General features: G+C 54.4%; 1 protein-coding gene across 1 annotated transcript in view; it reads left to right on the top strand.

Moving 5' to 3' along the window:
- Window positions 1-1,632: 1,632 nt before the first annotated feature.
- CARD10 (caspase recruitment domain family member 10) overlaps window positions 1,633-18,790 on the top strand; it is a 29,656-nt gene continuing 12,498 nt past the window's right edge. Inside the window, exons 1-11 of the mRNA XM_064283579.1 lie at window positions 1,633-1,873; window positions 2,737-2,874; window positions 4,605-4,930; window positions 10,173-10,370; window positions 11,475-11,630; window positions 12,221-12,346; window positions 13,906-14,097; window positions 15,537-15,671; window positions 16,018-16,133; window positions 17,043-17,071; window positions 17,487-17,610. Of these exons, the coding sequence (XP_064139649.1) occupies window positions 1,639-1,873; window positions 2,737-2,874; window positions 4,605-4,930; window positions 10,173-10,370; window positions 11,475-11,630; window positions 12,221-12,346; window positions 13,906-14,097; window positions 15,537-15,671; window positions 16,018-16,133; window positions 17,043-17,071; window positions 17,487-17,610 (1,775 nt within the window). The 5' untranslated portion in view covers window positions 1,633-1,638. The remainder of the gene's footprint in view (window positions 1,874-2,736; window positions 2,875-4,604; window positions 4,931-10,172; window positions 10,371-11,474; window positions 11,631-12,220; window positions 12,347-13,905; window positions 14,098-15,536; window positions 15,672-16,017; window positions 16,134-17,042; window positions 17,072-17,486; window positions 17,611-18,790) is intronic.

An 18,790-nucleotide genomic window follows, 5' to 3' on the forward strand; every position in this document is an offset into this window, starting at 1 on the left:
GTAAGTAATCTAGGTGCACATGGCATCTAATCCAGAAGGTCTGGAAGAGGCTTGGGGAACAGTGTGCCTCCTTTCTGTACCAGCTGTGTCCCTCTGCCCCTCACCTCCAGCAGGCAACTGCTTCCAGCGCATAGAGAGATGGTATCGCAGGTGCCAGCTGATAAAGAGTACAGACACAGACTGTATCATGGTAAGCAATCACAAGTTTCCCAAGGGGGCAGGGTGTAGATACATCATTTCTCAAACTCATTCGACCTTGACCACAGAACCCCTCCCTCCTTGCATCTCTGGGATCAGCATCTCGAGGACACCCTTTGGGAAATGTGAGGTTCCAGGTCCCCACTTTCACCACGAGACTTTATGGAGGAGTTAGCAATGGTGCCCTGGGGGCTCAGACTCTCATCTCTGAGAAGGCAGTGGTGACCTCTGCCCTTTGCTACCCATTCAGGGGCTGACTTGAGGCTTGAGGTCAGTTTGGGGAGAGAGAGGCCTGGAGAGGGCAAGCCCTTTCCGATTCCCCTAGTGAGTCAGCCGCCTGGCTGGAATTAAGATTCAGTGCCCCCAGGCAGGGCTCCTCACACAGAGGACCCCAGTGGCCCCACAGCTGACCAGGGCCACAGATGTGCTTTGGGCAGGAGGGGAGCTGTGGGACAGACACACAGAGGCGTTCTTGGAAGCATCCAGAGCTCTCCTCCGCTATTTGATGGTCATTTCCTGGGAAGCAGAGCAGGCAGGATTGTGACCAGGTGTGTGGCATACGCCCAGGGTGGGGGTGAGATGCACATTATGTGTGGGCCATTGTGCAGCGGGTGTGATAGGTGAGCCCTGTGTGTGAGTACATGGTGTGTTGGGTGTGAGTAGTATGCCGTGACACGGTATGTTGTGTGACGCTGCCCGTATGGTGTGTACCTGTATGTTGGTGTGACGTATACGCTGCATGGCTGCTGCCGGGGCTGTGTAAGATGTGGGTGTCGTGCAGGGTGGGCCTGTGGCTCGCACAGGGTGTTCGTGTGGTCGTATGTGGCTGTGTGCCTGCTGTCCCGGCCAGGTGGGCGCGCTGTGGCCGCGGGAGCGGCGCGCTGCCTCCAGCGCTGCCCCCAGGTGTGTCGCGGCGTGCGGAGGGTGTGAGCTTGCGTGGCCCGCCCCGCCCCGCTCCGCCTGGAGCCCGCCAGGTGTGGGCGGGCCGCCCGGACCCCGCTGCGCCGGGCAGGGAGCGCGGGCGGCGGGAAACAGGAAGCGGGGGAGGCGCGCGGCCGGACAGCCGGAGGCGGGCGTGCGGGCGGACGTGCGGACGGCTGCCGGCGGACGCTGGCCCGGGCCGGGGCGACGATGTGGGGCGGCCCGGGCAGCCCCGGCGGCCTTGGGAACGGGGGCGGAGCCGGGGGAGCCGCCCCCCTGCGCCGGCGGAGCCACCGCCCGAGCGCGGACCCGGGAGCCAGAGGCGGAGGTGGCGGCGTGCGGGGTGAGTCCCGGGGCGCGGGGCAACGCAGCCGTCGGCCCACGGGGCGTGGAGAGGGGCTCCGGCGGCGACTGGATTCCAGGGCGACGTCCCGAGGAGGGACTGGCAGGCGCGCCCGGCCCCGGAGAGCCCCTGCTGACTCCCGCGCGCCTCTCCCCGCAGACCCCAAGGACGAGGCCATGCCGGGCCGGGCCGAGGCTGGGGAAGCCGAGGAGGAGGCCGGGGCCGGCTCGGGGTCCGAGGCGGAGGAGGATGCGCTGTGGGAGCGTATCGAGGGCGTCCGGCACAAGCTGACGCGCGCCCTGAACCCTGCCAAGCTCACGCCGTATTTGCGCCAGTGCCGGGTCATCGACGAGCAGGACGAGGAGGAGGTCCTGAGCACCTACCGCTTCCCGTGCCGTGTCAACCGCACCGGTGAGCCGACGGGGAGCCACCGGGTCAAGCTGGAGCGGGTAGTGCCTGAGGCCTGCCCGTAGCCCACCATGACTCCTCGGAGCGCGGAGCACTGAGCCCTGGAGCGCGAGGCCAGGGGTCAGGTTCCCAGGGCCTCCGTGTCCACATCTGTAGAGTGGGCCGGTTGGGTGTGCCCAACCACTTCGCCTTCTCCTGAACCACCATTAGGGGCGCAGCCGGTCCACCGTGCCCACACCGGCGTCAGGGTTTTGTCTGTCTTGGGGTTTTCACCCACTTCCGGAGCTCATGTTAGAGGAGGGGGTTGGATGTGGTTGCCTGTGCTGGCTAGGCCTGGGGCCTTTTGGTCACAGCTGGAGGATTGTCACCTTTTCTGTGCCCTTTGATCCCTTTGGTTTTGTCTGTCTCCTCTCCTGTGTCTGACACACTCTTTGGATAGTTATTTCTCCTCAAGTGTCCAAGACCCAGTGCGGCCTTAGGAGGGTTCCCTTTACCACAGGGTGTGTCTTTGAACCTGAGCTGGAAAAGGGATGAGGGTCTTGTGGATTTCAGGCAGTGGTCACCAGGAGAAATACTTCTTTGTTTTGGGGATGAAGGGGGCTTCTCTGTGCCATAGGAAGGGTCTCAGGCTGCATTTGCTGGCCCTGCATCTGTGAGTATGTGGAGAGGTTAGGGGGTGCCCTGGGGGGCCCAGCTCTCCTGGCTGTGGCAGACAGGCTCCCCTCCCTGATGTGTTCGAACAGGCCCGTGTGTGTCAGTGGCTTAAAAATCTGGGGAACGCAGGCCCTGGGGCATGGGGGGAAGAAGTGGCCAGGTGCTGGGGGAGGCTCTCACCTTGTGACCCCCTCACTGCCGATGCTCCCCAGGGCGCCTGATGGACATCCTGCGCTGCCGTGGCAAGAGGGGCTATGAGGCCTTTCTGGAAGCCCTGGAGTTCTACTACCCTGAGCACTTCACGCTGCTCACGGGCCAGGAAGCCGCCCAGCGCTGCTCCATGATCCTCGGTGAGTGGGGCTGCCGTGGCTCAGACACAGTGCAGAGGCTCCTTACCCTGCCCTCATGTGGGTGGGGGTGGGGGGGGCACTCTCATTATCCCTGTCGAACAGATTAGGGAAACTGAGGTGCAGAGAGAGCTGAAGCACCTTGTCCAAGGCCCCACAGCAAGCTGAGTGTGGGGTGGGGTCATTGCTCTTTTACTCTAAAATTGTTTTCAGACATGTATGTATCGGGCATACATGGGTTTACAGTTTCTTATGTAAAATATTCAAAGATTGCAGGAGACTTTAGAGTAAAAAGAGAAAATACACAAATATGTGGAAATAAATAACACACTTCTAAACAACCAGTGGAGCCCTCGTGGTGTAGTGGTTAAGAGCTTGGCTGCTAAGCCAAAAGTTGGCAGTTCGAATCTACCAGCTGCTCCTTAAAAACCCTATGGGGCAGCTCTGCTCTGTCCTGTGGAATCACTGGGACTCAGAATCAGCTCTATGGCAATAGGTTTAATTTGAAACAACCAGTGGGTAAGAGAAGGAATCAAGAGAGAAATAGAAAAATGCTTAGAGTAAAAGGAGGCCCTCACTCCTTCCCTCAGCTCGCTCTGCTGGTAACAAGTTGGGAGAGTCTCCTTTTTGTCTGCGTTTGTACATGTGTGTGTACACGAGCACCTGGGATCATTGTACACGTGTTGCCCCGTGTTCTGCTTTTTTTCAGACCAACTGCTTTTAGTGATTTTTCCCCACCTGTTACACTTGTTGTAAATGACTCCATAGTGCTCATTAGTGAAGTTTGGCCATTATTCATTTAATCAGTCCCCTATTGTTGGACATCTAGGTTGTTTCCAGTTTGCAGCATTATAAACAGTGATACTGGGAACATCCCAGGGGCCTTTGTGCAAATGTGAGTGTGTCTCAGGAGGACAGGTTCAGAGAAGCACAGTTTCTCAGAGTATGTGTATTTTAAACATTAAACCAACATACCTCCCACCGGCAGTGTATGAGTTCTGGCATTGCTCTATTCTCATGAATCCTGGGGATCACTTGTAAACGTTTTTGCCAGTTTGATATATAAAAAAGTATATAATTGTTTTAAATTTGTACTCAAGACATACAGTTCACAGCTTACTAGCTCGTGAATCTTGGGCAAATGGCTTGACCTTTCAGTTTCTATATTTAAAGTGAGAATAATAACAGTACTTACCTTATAGTGCCATCACGAAGATTAAATAAGTTAACATATGAATCTAGTGTGAAAAATGAAGTCAACAAATGTTAGTGGCTACTGTTACTATGGCTGGTGAGTTTGAGCATATTTCCCTATGTTTGTTAGTCATTTATATTATGGGACTTGCCCATTGATAGCTTTTGCCTTTTTTCTATTAGATTGTTTGCCTTTGTCTTATTGATTTGTAGGAGCTCTTTTTGTATTATGGCTCAGAATCCTTTATTGTATATGTTATAAATATTTTTTTCTATTCTATTACCTGTCTTTTAGTTATTATGCTTTCTGTCATTCAGAGGTTAAATTTTTTTTTTTTTGCATGGGTTTGCCCAACTTTTCTCTTTAGCACCTGGATCTTTTGCCTTGTTTAGGAAGATCTTCCCTACTTTCAAAATTATAAAAATAGATTCCAGAATTTTCTTCTAGTATTTTTGTGGTTTGTGTTTTTCTGCACAGTCTGCTATCCCCTTGCATTTTGTGTTCTTGACCTGAGTTTTCTCTCCCCTGTCCTCGGCAGATGAGGAGGGGCCTGAGGGCTTGACCCAGTTCCTAATGACGGAGGTGCGGCGGCTGCGGGAGGCTCGCAAGAACCAGCTGCAGCGGGAGCAGCAGCTGCAGGCCCGGGGCCGGGTGCTAGAGGAGGAGCGGGCAGGGCTGGAGCAGCGGCTGCGGGAGCAGCAGCAGGCCCAGGAGCGCTGCCAGCGGCTGCGGGAGGATTGGGAGGCGGGCAGCCTAGAGCTGCTGCGGCTCAAGGATGAGAACTACATGATCGCCATGCGCCTGGCACAGCTTAGCGAGGAGAAGAACTCAGCCGTGCTGCGCAGCCGCGACCTACAGCTGCTGGTAGGCCTTGGGGAGCAGGTGGGGCAGGTGGGGAGGGGGCAGCCTCTGTGGAAAATAATGGTACTGTGGTACCAACTCGTGTTCCAGAGCCACTATGTTCTGGCTACTTGACGGTGACCAAGTCACTCTGGCCTCAGTTTTCTCATCTGTACCATGGGGATGTTGATAACATTTATTGGAGTTTAACGGTACTCAAGATGGGGCCACTTTGCCCTGTAGAAACTTTTGTCCATGTCTGAAAGTATGTTTGGTTGTCTCAACTAGGGGGATGCTACTAGCATCTAGAATTAAAGGCTGGGGATGCTGCTAAACATCCTACTGGGGACAAGACAGTCCTCCACAACGAGGAATTATCTGGCCCCAAATGGCACTAGTGCTGAGGTTAAGAAACTCTGGGTTATGAGGATTCAGTGGGTTTAAGGCCTGCACAGCACTCAGCTCAGTGCTCAAAACGTGTAGCATTGTTAGTTGCTGTTGTTGACGTTATTAGCAAGTGTGCTGTGCAGTTTACACGCATCACGTCATTCAGTCTTTACTAAAACAAAGTGCCAGGTTCTCGCTTCAAAATACAGACATGGATGCTCCGAGAGTCAGGGGGACTTGCTCAAGGTGACGCAGCTGGGAAGAGGCACAGCCTGGGTTTGAGCCGGGGCCTCCTGGCACAGTGCTGGCCACTAATGGGGATGGCGTTCTGCCTGCTCACCGTCTGAGTGAAATCCCACGTGTTTGTCTCCGGCAGCAAGTGGGGCCATGCCTCGTACAGGCAGGACACCAGGCCTCACTTGCTTTTACTTCTTGGATTTAGCTTGGGGATAATATTGGTATTTTACTGCTGCAGGGAGTTGCCCCAAGGATTTAATGAACAAATCCATGTCAAGGGCTTATTTGCCAGTGCCCACAGCACACAGCAGACTCTTTCCAGGAATGTTGTGTGAGGTCCCAAAGTGGGACTCAGACTGTGGAATTTGAAGTCCCCTCCCACCACGAGCCTTGGGCTGTGGCTGCGGTGTTGCAGAGGGTGGCATGTGTCCATGGCGACAGTTGGCACACGTGAGGCTGTGGGTGTACTAGTGTGTCAGTGCCCGCAGCTGTGCGTGGCTGGGCAGGTTGTTGTCTGGGGGAAACGCATTCTGACTGGGGGCGATAAGCCACACGTGGAAGGGCCCAGATCTCTGGTCCCTCTTGAGGGCATTGGTGGCCAGTTCGGGCTTGTGAGGCGTGTGAGGCGAGCGTGAGGCTGTTTTCTGAGGGTTGGCTTGATGTTTGGTGTGAGGTAGAGGCTGCCTGAGGCCCACAGACTGGCTGCAGATTGAGCGAGGGGTGGCTGGCAGGGCCAGGGGATGCAGGGCACAGGCCTGACTGTGCCGCTGAGGAACAGTGTGGCACAGGCAAGGCTTCCTTCCCTCTCTGTGCCTCAGTTTCCTCAGCCTCAGAGCGGGAGATCGTTAATGAGGATGGTCCTCAGAAACCATGGGACAGTTCTACTCTGTCCTATAGGGTTGCTGTGAGTTGGAATTGATTCGTCGGCAATTTTTTTTTTTTTTTTAAAGTAACAATTATAAAAGACTTCCTGTGCACCAGGCGCGGTCCTAAGGGCTTGCCATGTGCAAACCTCTTTAATTTTCCAGCGATCCTGTGGCGTTAGGGGAGGCGCTGCTATTTTCCCCGTTTATGATGAGGAAACTGAGGCACAGAGAGCTTGGTTAGAGCACTTTCTCAAGATTGAGCAATTCTTGACTTTGCTTTTGGCAGTGCCCAGTGGTGGGGTAGGGGGCGGGAGGGGAAAGCCGAGGTTCCCCTCTCTACCCAGATGTGAGACAGACATAGGCTGGCATCAGGTTTTCTCAGAGGAGAGGGCTTTGTGGCTTCAGTGAGGACAGTGATGGCCACTGGCTGCGTGGTTGGTAGAGGCTGTGGCTGCCATGACTTGCACCTTTGGGTCAGCTGTGATGGTGAGCTGAGACCTGAGGACTGGCGGGTGTGGGCCTGTGACTTGGGGGAGTGTCCTGGGTGTGCCCAGCCATCTAGAATCTGCTCTGGCAGTGGGGATGGAGAGCGAGGCAGTTGTAGATGCCTCTGTGTGTCTTCAGGTCAGCTGCAGGTGCGCGTAGTATGACCAGCTGGGGGGAGGGTGGTCTGCCATTAGAATCAGATAATGGCTGCTTTCTCCCAGTTTGGCGGGGTAGAAGGTAAGGGATAAAATTAAATTGATAAATAAGATTTTCTTTGTTTAAAACTTAGCTAACCAATAACGGTTGCACAGCATGGAGAGCTCTGTAGGGTTTTCAGCGCTGTGACCTTTGGGAGCAGGTCTCCAGGCCTGTCTTCTGAGGTGCCTCTGGGTAGGTTCAAACTGCCAGCCTTTCGGGGAGCAGCCAGATGCTTAACCATTTGCTCCACCCAGGGACTCCCTCTAGAAATGACGAATTGGCAAATGTTTTTTATATTTTCACCACAGTAATAAAACCGAAAACTCTGCTACTGTAAATTTGCGTTACCTTCTCGGAGATTTTCCGCCGCAAATTAACAAAGGAGCTGCAGGTGGATATTAACGGAACAGCTGATCAAGCGAGCCTGGCTTGGCAGCTTGGGTCCTCTCCCCCCATGGACAGGTGCGCCTGTGGCTGTGATTTAATACCTTGTTTTATAAGGTGCAAATTTAATGAGCTGTTATTTCTAAGGAACATAAACTTAAGCACGAACGCTGTAATTTTGAGCTAAGTGAGTTTGTACACCAGGATTAAATGCATCCATATTTCCTGGTGTGCAATGCAGACTGGAGGTGCCCCGTTCCCTGGGCTGACGCCGGGGGAGCTGGCCCGGCTGAGGGGTGGGCTGGAGGCTGTGGTGTGTGGCTGCGGCTTGCTGGGGAGGGCCTGACCGTGCTTGCCCTTGTAACTAGCTGTCTTTCTCTGGCAGTTCACAAAGCATATTTTGTGAGTGGAAAGGAATGCGAAGTCATGAATTTCTTTCTCAGTCTTCTGCGGAGGAGGAATGGACTGTTAATTTGTGGAATTGCCCGCCCCAGCCTCCAGACTGCTCTGTGTGTGTGTGTGTGTGTGTGTGGTGTGCCATTCTCGGCTCAGAAGGGTGGGGACAGCAAGTCGTTTTCCAAGAGAAGTCAGGGACACTCGAGGTCACCAGACCTTGGCACGCCTGAACTCGACACCATGAGAGCTCATTGTGACTCTTTCCAACAATGACTTCATTTCATGTCCTGCCACCTGCTGCTGCACTCGTCATTGTCTGGCCACCTCAGACTCCGCGTGAATTTGGAAAGTGATAACCCCGTGGAGTGGATGCACAGACCAGCAAACGGGCCGTGCACATCTGCCCTCAGCCAGGCAGCCTCCACACAGCTGCCCACCACCGTATTGTGCCAGCCTGTGGCTACACAGGTTGAGCTGGTGACAGTCGGGGTTCTGGGACTTTATTTAAAACTGTGAAGACAGCCATAGTCATACCCTTGGCAGCTGTACAGTTGCACCTTTACCATCTGAAGGCCTCTGCTCATCTACTCCTTTATTTGATTCCTGCAACAACTTTGGGAGACAGGTGGGGGCAGAGGATTGACTGCCCCCCCGCCCCCTTTTTGTGGTAAATACGCACAGCAAAACAGACACTGATTCAACAATTTCTATATGTTGATTTCATTCTTTCAGGTTGTGCAAACATTCTCACTGTCCTTTTCCAAGTTATTCCACCACTGTTAAGATAAACTTACTGCCCCTGAACTTCTCATTGAAGCTTTCGAGTTGCCGTTGTCAGTTTGATCTAATTGGGCCCATTTTAGTGATGAGGAAACTGAGGCTTTCCAAGACGAGGTTCTGTTAAGAATTTCTTGAAGGCAGGATCAGACTCCAGTTCGTTTCATAAGCGTGTGTTGAGCTGGGAGGGGACATGTTGGCTTCTGCTATTGCTAAGAAAGTTTCAGTCCTGGGCTAGGTGAGACCCTCAGAACCACCACCCCCTTCCCCCAGGTATGGATGAGGAGGCCGAGGCACAGAGAGTGGCTGTGACTTGCCCAAGGTCACATCAAGTTAGAGGCAGAGCAGGGCCCAGGCCCTGGTTCCTCCTATTATTGGTCCAGCCCTCCTTCCCTTCCGTCACACTGATAACTTGGCTAATTGACTGTGCAAGCAGTCCCCAGTTTATAATGGGGTTCCTTTTAGTGGTTCCAGTGACTCCGTTATAAGTCTGTTTGAATGTAAGTCAAATCTCTCTTTTTTTTTTTAGTTTTCATTATTATTGCCTTTTATTATGAGTACCTTTATAGATCCCATCTTTGTCTTTGTAATTGGAAACAGTACACATTAAGTTACAGGTATGTTTTAATACATACATTAAAAAAATACACGAATCATAAAAATTTACTCCGATGATGAAGAAGAGTTGGACAATGTTGACGTTTTGTCATTTGTAGTAATAACTTCATTTGTGGAAGGTTCTGGATCATCTGGGTTTTCCCTGAGACTAGGGGTGGTGTTTCTAGTCAGAAAATTAATGAGAATCATCTGAACGGTCCTTTTCTTTTTTTTCTTCATGTATTTCTTGGTAACATCTCACTGCTTCCTGAATCTACCTGTCAACTTTAGCAAAACGACCAGTGTTCGGATCCATGTTTTCAAGCAACTGAAGCCCCTGATTTAGTTCTAAACTAAAACTTTAGCTAATCCTTTCACTGCAAAATTTTTTGGCAACTTCTCTCCTTTGTCTTTCGTTATGTCTTCTTCAGTATTTCTTTCCTTTCCAAAATCCATTAAGTCCTGGTCTGCCGGTTCCCCTTCTTGGTGATCTGTGAGCTATTCCACATCGCGCTGCTACGTGGCACATAGTACGTATTACTAACGATAAGATGTATATAAAAAAAAAACAAAAACCAGATGGTTGTAAGTGTGGTTTGTCATAATTCGAATACGTTGTAAGTTGGGAACTACCTGTATTCAGTGGAATTGTGCGACAAGTGAGCATGTTGTAACGTAGCATGTCCACCCTGAAGTCCTTGAAGCAGAGAGTCCGGGGGTGGTGGGGGGAGGTGGCCTTTGCCTCACTGTCCCCTTTCCCTCCTGGTATTTGCCCAGCCCATCCCTTCTCCATAGACGAGTTTGGGGAGGACTCCTGCTCTGGCCCATTGGGAATCTTGACTGCCCAGGAGTGAAGGAGCAGGGCTTCTCTCCCCACTGGCCTTGCTGGTGGCTCCTGAAGTGTTCCCTCCTGGGCTGACCCATGTCTTGGGCTGCAGGTGGATCAGCTCAAGCTCAAGGTGAGCCGGCTGGAGGAGGAGTGTACCCTGCTGCGAAGGGCCAGGGGGCTGCTCCCAGGGGCGGAGGAGAAGGAAAAGGAGAAGGAGCCAGATAGCACGGACCTTGTCTCCGAGCTGCAAGCCGAGAACCAGCGGCTGACGGCGTCACTGCAGGAGCTGCAGGAGGGCCTGCAGCAGGTACCGGGGTGGTACAGGTGGGGTGTGGGGGGTAGATGTTTGCTGGACCCTTCCTGTTCCTTACTCCGTCCTCCTGACTCTTGGAAAGGTGAGGATCCCAGAACTGGGAGTCTGAGGTCTGACTGGCATCCTGCTGGGTATAGGGCCCTTAGAGCTTGGCTTTCCTGGACATTTGCTTTGGGGTCTAGGGGTGACTTCCTGGGGGTCTCTGAACTCCCAGAAACCATGTGACTCATTTCCTTGGTGAGCATTTTCCTGGGATGAGGTTCTCCAGCTTTCCTTTGATTTTTAGGGTAGTTTGTGATCCCAAAGGAGCCTCTGGGTGGCACAAACAGTTAAGCGATTTGCTGCTAAACGAAAGGTTGGAGATTGGAACCCACCCAGAGGTACCTTGGAAGACAAGCTTGATGATCTACTTCCAAAAAAATCAGCCATTGAAAACCCTGTGGAGCACAGTTCTACTCTGACAGACATAGGGTCGCTGTGAGTCAGAATCAACTTGATGGCAGCTGATGTGGTTTGATTTTTTGTGACGCTAAAAAGTTGAGACTCTTGAGGTGTGGTTGGTCCCGGGGGTTGCTTAATGGCCTGTGGCAGGTCAGTGGCAGCGTGGGCCTGCCTCTTGCTCATTGCTCATCACTACACAGGAAGTGGAGGGATGGCAGCCAGGGCTCTGGTGTATTTCATGGGGTTACGGGGTACCTGGCTGGGCTCTGGGTCTAGGGGCTGGATCTTGGGCCCAGGGCCCATCTCCTCGGTCAGACTCAGCCCCTGTGAAGACCCGTTATCAGAGGGGCAGGAATAGGCTTTGGAAATAGATGCACTCTGCCGCCCTAAGCCTTGGGTGGGGGCCTGAGCAAGGCAGCTGGTTCTTGTTAAGAATGAAATCCTGGCCGAACTTGTTAGAGCTCACCCTCATCCATTTAACTCAGATGCTCCCTGGAGGCCGGGCAGGGTTGGTGCAGTCACACTCACTCTACAGAAGGTCCCAGAGATCCAGGCCCTTGGCCAGGGTGGCCAAGCTAGTGGGGTATGTCCGAGGGCTGGGGGCTTTGTCTCCTCCTTCCTCCCCACGCTCAAGGCAGCCCTGAACTCTGGCCCCAGGAGATGAGCCGGCCGGGGGCCCCAGGCTCGGAGCGTATCCTCCTGGACATCTTGGAGCACGACTGGCAGGAGGCACAGGACAGCAGGCAGGAGCTGTGCCAGAAGCTACATGACGTGCAGGACGAGCTGCACTGGGCAGAGGCGCTGCGGGACAAGGTAGTTGTCGCCTGCCCCGTCCCGCCCCCATCCTCCTGACCACCTGCTAACAGCCCGGCTCCTGGGGGCAGAAGGCGACAGGCAACCCTGAGCACCTTCTGTGTGCCAGGCAGTGGGCTAAGAACTATCTATTCACTTCTTTGCAAATAATCTATCAAGGCGCCAGTGTTCTAGGCGCTGGGGACATCAGTGAACAAAGCAAAGGTCCCTGCTTCTGTGGTGTGAGTTCTAGCAGGGGCTCAGAGTTGGACATACACGTAGTAAGAAGTCAGCCATTTTGTGCAGTAGGGGATGAGGGCACTGTGGAAGACGCAGAGGGACGGGTTGCAGTGGAAATAGCCAGATGGGTAGTGTGACAATTTTCTTAAACATCCATTTTATAGATTAGGCAGCTGAGGTCCAGTGAATTAGTGGCTCGACCACCCAGCTAGAGAGTTGGGCAATTGAAATTGGGCTCAGGCCTGTCTGACCAGGGAGCTCAGCCTCCCTCAGTGGAATGTGGCCACCTGCTGGTTACTTCCCCCTCGCCCACACATGCTCAGGGTCCCTGGCCAGTGCCCTGCTCTGACTAGGCCCCGCCCTACCCACAGTACCTGCAGGAGATGGAGGACCTGCGACTGAAACACCGCACACTGCAGAAGGACTGTGACCTGTATAAGCACCGCATGGCCACTGTACTGGCCCAGCTGGAGGAGATTGAGAAGGAGCGGGACCAGGTGAGCCCTAGCCTGCTGTGCACCAGGCCCTGGCTGTCATACAGGGGAGTGCAGGAGAAGCGGACAGGTCAGAAAAAGGTGTTGACGGTGCACTGTTGGCTTAGGACGGAGCAGGTGGGCCAAAGAGTAACAGAGACGTGGGACCTTGAGTACTTAAGATCTGTGGACCTTGCACCTGAAGGCACCTGCCTCACCTGTGCTCCCGTGACAGTTGCAGGAGTTGGTCCCAGTGGCCTTCATTTCTGAGTCCCTTGTTCTGGCATATCAAGGACAAGGCCTGCACAGAGGAGGTGCATGCAGATTTCTGCTGATGAAAAACTTCCCAGAGTTCTGGCTCCCAGTCCCTGGACACCGTGGCCTCGTCTTCTTCTGAGGCCATGGAGTGGGGTGACGATCCCAAGCCCAGTTCCTCCAGGCCCCCAGCCGGCCTTGTGTGAGGCGCCCCTTGTAGAGTGGAAAGGCAGGAGGTTTTGTCCTTGGCTCAGGTTCAGGTCCACAAGAGGAGTTGGAACCTTCACATTTGAATGGGCCTCAGAGCCCCACCTCGGGCTTGGTGAAATTGCCAATTTGGGCTTTACCCCCAGACATTTTGATTCCAGGTTGGGGGGTGGGTGGGGCCCAGGAGTCTGCATTTCACCAGGCTGTTCCCAGCCCCAGCTCCCTCCGAGGCAATGTTAGCAAGTCTGGGCCATGGGCCCCACTATCATGGGGACCCTGGTCTTCGTTATGGGAAAAAGTGCTTTGGTTGCAACCACCTGGGCTTGAACCTGGCTGTTCCACTAACGGGATGCTGTGAATAAAGCACACAGTAGGTCTCGCAGAAGTACAGCCAGAATGCTCCTTAGAAGCGAGCGTGGTGAGACTTTGTCTCACGTACTTTGGACGTGTTATCAGGAGGGACCAGTCCCTAGAGAAGGATACCATGCTTGGTAAAGTAGAGGGTCAGCAAAAAAGAGGAAGTGAGTTGACACAGTGGCTGCAGCAGTGGGTCCAAACATAGCAACAATGGTGAGGATGGTGCAGGACTGGGCAGTGTTTTGTTCTGGTGCAGATAGGGCCACTATGTGTTGGAACTGGCTCAATGACACCTAACCACAACAATAGGTCTCACAGGAGAGCTTTAAGTTGTCTTAGTGAAGTGGCAGGAGCCTGGACTCTGCAAGGAGACTAGAGCATGGGTTTGAGTCCCAGCTCCGTGCCTACTGGCTGTGTAACCCTCACGCCTTGATTTCCTTATCTGTGAGGTGACAATACCCAACTCCTCCTAGTGCTGATATTTAGCATAGCACCTGGCACACAGGAAGTGCTCAATAAATGTTAGCTGCTCTTACTGTTGTACTCAAACATACCAACGATCGTGAAGATGGCATAAGATGGGGCAACGTTTCATTCTGTTATACGTAAGGTTGCCATGGGGCAGAGCCAATTCCAGGGCAACTGACAGTAACAATGGCTCTCGTTGTTATCGGCCCATTCTTGGGGTCAGAGGCCAGGACAGCTGAGCCAGTGCGGCTTCCCAGCTGCCGGTCCCCAGCGTTTTCCCCGCCCGCTCCCCTCAGGCCATCCAGAGCCGGGACCGGATCCAGCTGCAGTACTCACAGAGCCTCATCGAGAAGGATCAGTACCGCAAGCAGGTGCGGGGCCTGGAGGCTGAGCGGGACGAACTGCTGACCACACTCACCAGCCTGGAGGGCACCAAGGCCCTGCTGGAAGCACAGCTGCAGCGGGCCCAGGGAGGCTCCTGCCTCAAGGTGAGCAGGGTTGGGAACAAGAGGGTCCTATGAAATCACGAGCATCCTGGCAGGAGCCCTTGGCCAGGCATGGGAACAGGCACGACCTGGTGGGGGCCTTTGACTGGGCTTGGGAATACGCTCAGTGGGAGCTCTTGGCTGGGAATATCCAGGTCCTGGATGGAAATGCATGAACCCTGGCAGGCGCCCTCACCGTGCGCCAGGAACACACTGGTCTTGGAGGGAGCTCTCCAGCAGGGTGGGGAATGCACAGGCCCTGATGGGAGCTCTTGGCTGGGGTGGAAACACCTGGGCCCAGGCCAGTGTGGGTATGGTTTGTTGTATCAGGGAGTGGTGGGTGCGTATGGGCCTCTGAGTTCCTGGGGTTGCTCCTAGGCCGTTGAGAATTGTTTGAAGCCTCTCTCAACACAGACTTGGGAAGCCTGGCTGCACAAGGGCTGAGAGCATCCTGAAATACAAAACATGGGACCTAAAAGCTCCTCGGAGTCCAGCTAGCCCAGACCCCTCATTGCACAGGGCCCAGAGAAGGTTAGGGGCTTGCCCAGGGCCACACAGCCAGCCAGTGCTGGAGCTGGGCACAGACACACTGGCCTTCAGGTGTCTGCTGGGTTGCTCTGCCTTTTCCTGTTTTGTATTTGCTTGAAGAAGGGTTCAACCAGCCAGGTGTTTGGTGCGATGATGCCTGGCAGAATGGGATGAAGGAAGCGTGAATCTATGGTTTCCCACTTTTTGAAACTCTCAGTGGCTCTTAGGTAAAGACAAAGCCCCTGATCATGCCTACAAGGCCCTACAGGGTGAGTCCCTCCTTTTCTCTAGCCTGGTTCTCTGTGCTTCAGCCACACTGCCCTTTTAATCCTGGAATGTGTCACAGTCCTGCCTCCGGGCCTTTGCCCATGCTGTTTCCACTGCCTGACACATCCTCCTCCACCTTCCCCACTTAGCACCTACTTACCCTTGGGTTCTCAGTTCAAACCATGAGTTCCCTGGAAAGCCCTCCGAGGCCCCCGGGCCGTTTCCTTCTGGCCCCAGGCACCTTCTTCCTTCACCTCAGTTAACCAGCTACTACTGAGTCAGCTCAGACTCTTGTGTGTCAGAGTAGAAGTGTGCTCCATAGGGTTTTCAATGGCTGATTTTTTGGAAGCAGATCGCCAGGCCTTTCTTCCGAGGCACCTCTGGGTAGACTCGAACCTCCAATCTTTTGGTTAGTGGCCGTGCTTAGCCATTTGTACCACCCAGGGATTCCGCTCTCATTGCAACTTGGGGCTATTGTATTCATGTTTGCAGTTTGTTTTCCCCTCTAGTCTGTGAGCTCTGCCAGGGCAGCGGTCTGGCTCCGTTTCCTGCTGTATCCCTGTGCCTGGCCCAGGGTGGTGCTCACGGGATGATGGTGGCTGGCTTGGGCCCAGCCCTGCTGACCGCCTCCTTCCTTCCTCTCCCAGGCCTGTGCCTCCTCCCACTCCCTGTGCTCCAACCTCAGCAGCACCTGGAGCCTGAGCGAGTTCCCCTCCCTGCTGGGGGGCTCAGACACAACGGGGGAGGTAGCTGTCGCAGGGGGATCTGAGCCCCATACCTCGGTAAGATGCCCACCTGCCCCGGATATGGGGTGGGGGGCTGCTGATGACCTTCATACAGCTACTGATTTGTAGAGTACTTTTCAGTTTCTGACAGTCGCATTTCACAGGTGAAGAAATAGAGGCCCGGGGAATCCAAGTGCCCTATTTGGGCTCATTCAGAGCCAGCTTGGTGCTGAGCCTGGGTGCCAGGGGACCAGGGGTGCCCCTCACATGCTGTAATCTTGCTGAGCCCACTCCCCACTCTGGGCTATGGTCTCATCTGTGGAATGGGCACAAACCAGTTGCTCTGAAGTTTGGGAAGGTGCTGGGCAGGGTAGATGACCCAGGCCCTGATGTGGCATTGCAGGAAGAGGCCACAGACAGCGAGAAGGAGATCAACCGGCTCTCCATCCTGCCCTTCCCTCCCAGCGCTGGCTCCATTCTCCGCCGGCAGCGTGAGGAAGACCCCGCACTTGCTAAGAGGTAAACAGGCCCTGGAGAGAGCAGTAGGGGCCCAGGGAGGTGAGGCTGCTGTTTCCTGAAAGACAGACCCACCTCCCAGCTTCCCTGTGCAGAGTCAAGTCCAGGCAGTCACCTCCCCTTACTACCCTTAAACAGGGAGCTCTGCAGACCCAGGCCCCACAATCCTCTGAGTGACTGAGGTCAGGGGTTAAGGCAGTCCAAAGGACAGAGTGGACCCAGCCTCAGCTGAGTCCCTTGAAAGGAGATCACTGAAAGTCAAGCCTTGAGGATCCTAAATCCCGGGGGAAGCCATGTGGTTCAGGACTAGGGGACGTGGAGAATGTTTCAGGGGGTCAGGGACTCAGCCAGGGAAGCCTGGCCCCAGGTTTAGCCAACAGCAGCGAACAGGGACCAAGCTATGTCTGCTGGCGCTAAGACCAAGGGCAGGAGATACCCTGCCTCCTGGTGTCGTTCCCCTGTACTACTTTCCCCTAGAAGGTGCCCGTCATCTGTTCATTTGCTCATGAAATGCTGGGCACCAGGAGGTGTGATCAACATGGGCCTGATCAGAGTCATGAATACACCATGACTGAGGTGGGAGGAGGGAGGAGGTAGACCCTGTAGTGGCAGTTCAAGGTAGAAAGTGAGTGAGATACGAGTGTCCAAGAAGGGGACTGGGGCTGGCTTTGAAGGCCAGGCCAGGGCACTGTGGGTGGAAGAATCTGCAGGAGGGGCCTGAGTCTTAGCTTCTTGCTTCATGAGCTTGGGGGAGCAGGGTGGTGTGGGTGCTCTGTGCCTGGGACCCCTGCCTTGGGTCTCTCTGCCTTTGCCTGGGGGCTGCAGGACCGCGGTGGCATGGGGCAGGACAGAGTGGGCAGAGTGTCTGCTGTGCCTTATCTCCTGCGCCCTCCTCACCCTCTCTCTGTCCAGGTCCTTCAGCAGCATGTCAGACATCACAGGTAATGCCCTCGAACTCTGTGGGGATGGGTCATCTGAGGGAGTGCTTTCAACCCACCTGAGGCTTATGCCACCTGCTCTACCTGAGACGCCCTTGTTGAGGGCGAAGCCCCACTGTTCTCGGAGACCACACTGTGGCCCTGGGGCGTTTGGTTCCCACCTCTCACCCTGAGCCCAGTCCTGGTCACATCGCCATCCTGGCTGTGGTGGACGGGCCCCTCCTCAGACCCCACCTGCCCCCACGCTTCCCTGGGAAACTGAAGGGCCACCGAAAAGGCCCTGGGCCAGCTCTGAGTTCGGTGGGTCTGATGTGCTCCTGGGGCCTCAGCTCACACCTCTGGGTTGCTCTGGTTGCTCATGCCCCCTGCCTCCCCGTCTCCCAGCCCGGGTCCCCTGACCCTCGTTGTTCCTCCCCAGGGAGTGTGACGCTTAAGCCTTGGTCCCCCGGCCTATCCTCGTCCTCGTCCTCTGACAGCGTGTGGCCTTTGGGCAAGCCGGATGGACTCCTGGTCCGGGGCTGTGGCCTGGACTTCTTCAACAGGTACGGCAGCTGCCTGGGGCAGGAGCTGGGGGGCTTGGGCCTCAGCTTTCTTGAGAGGGTGGGCAGGGGTGAGGCAGCTAAGCCTTTGCCAAAATAGTGAAGTCTTTAGGCAAAAAAAAAAAAAAAAAAAAAAAATTTTTTTTTTTTTTTAGGCCAGGGCTTTGAACTGGTTAGTTCTGGTCTGAACCCCTGCTGAGAATTTGCATTTCTGACTAGTTCCCAGGCTCTGCTAATGCTGCTGCTTAGGGACCAACTCTGAGAACCACTGGAAGGACAGTGGGCCTCAAAATTTATTGTACATAAGAATCACCTGGGGATCTTGTTAAACTGTAGAATCGGATTCAGTGTATCTGGGGTGGAAATGCATATTCTCAGCAGGGGTTCTAACCAGAACGAACTGGTTCAAAGCCCTACTTTAGACCTTGGGGTTTAAATCCAGCCACCACCGTTCACTGTCCCTGACTTGGGCTGGTCACTCTACCTCTGTGGGCCTCAAGCTTCCCCGTTGGTTAACGGGAGACAGTGATCTCTTCTACACGTGGGTGTTTTGAGGTTCCTGATTCATAACTCTGTCAGGCACACAATAGGTGTTTAGTAAATGGCTGCCCGTGTATCAACATCCCTGCCTGCCAGGCCTCCCTGGCCCAACACTCTGGACAGGACTGAGCCATCCAGCAAAACTCTGTGCTGTGGGTGCAGCTGGGCCACTGTGGGAGCTCAGAGTGCAGGCGCTGGGCTCTGTTAGCGCTGGCCAAGGAGTGGCTCCCTGGTCAGAACTGCCAGTGGCTCTCAGGAGTGGTGGGGGCTGGGAGCTCAGCAGGTGGGGGGAAGAGCTGGGTGACTGTGGCAGAGGGAGCGGGCAGAGGGAATCCAGGGAAGTGCCCGTGATTTGGCTGAGACTGGAGCACAAGGAGGGAGGTGAGGGGAAAGGTGAAATTTGAGGCTGGGCCGGCCACCGTAGACTCTGTGTCAGGCCAGGAAAGTGTGGACTTTGGCTTGTGGACTCTGGGAGACCTGAGAGCGTTCAGCTATTAAATGCAAGACCAGCAAGTCATGGCCGCTCCACAGTGTCCTCTCTGTCCTGGGATGTAGACATTATATGGATTATCCCTGTTTTTTAGAGATGGAAATTGAGGCTCAGAGAGGTTAAGTGACTTGTCCAAGGTCACGCAGCTGGGAA

This window comes from Loxodonta africana, chromosome 4 (genome assembly GCF_030014295.1).
Source record: "Loxodonta africana isolate mLoxAfr1 chromosome 4, mLoxAfr1.hap2, whole genome shotgun sequence".
In the NCBI taxonomy this organism is placed as follows: domain Eukaryota; kingdom Metazoa; phylum Chordata; class Mammalia; order Proboscidea; family Elephantidae; genus Loxodonta; species Loxodonta africana.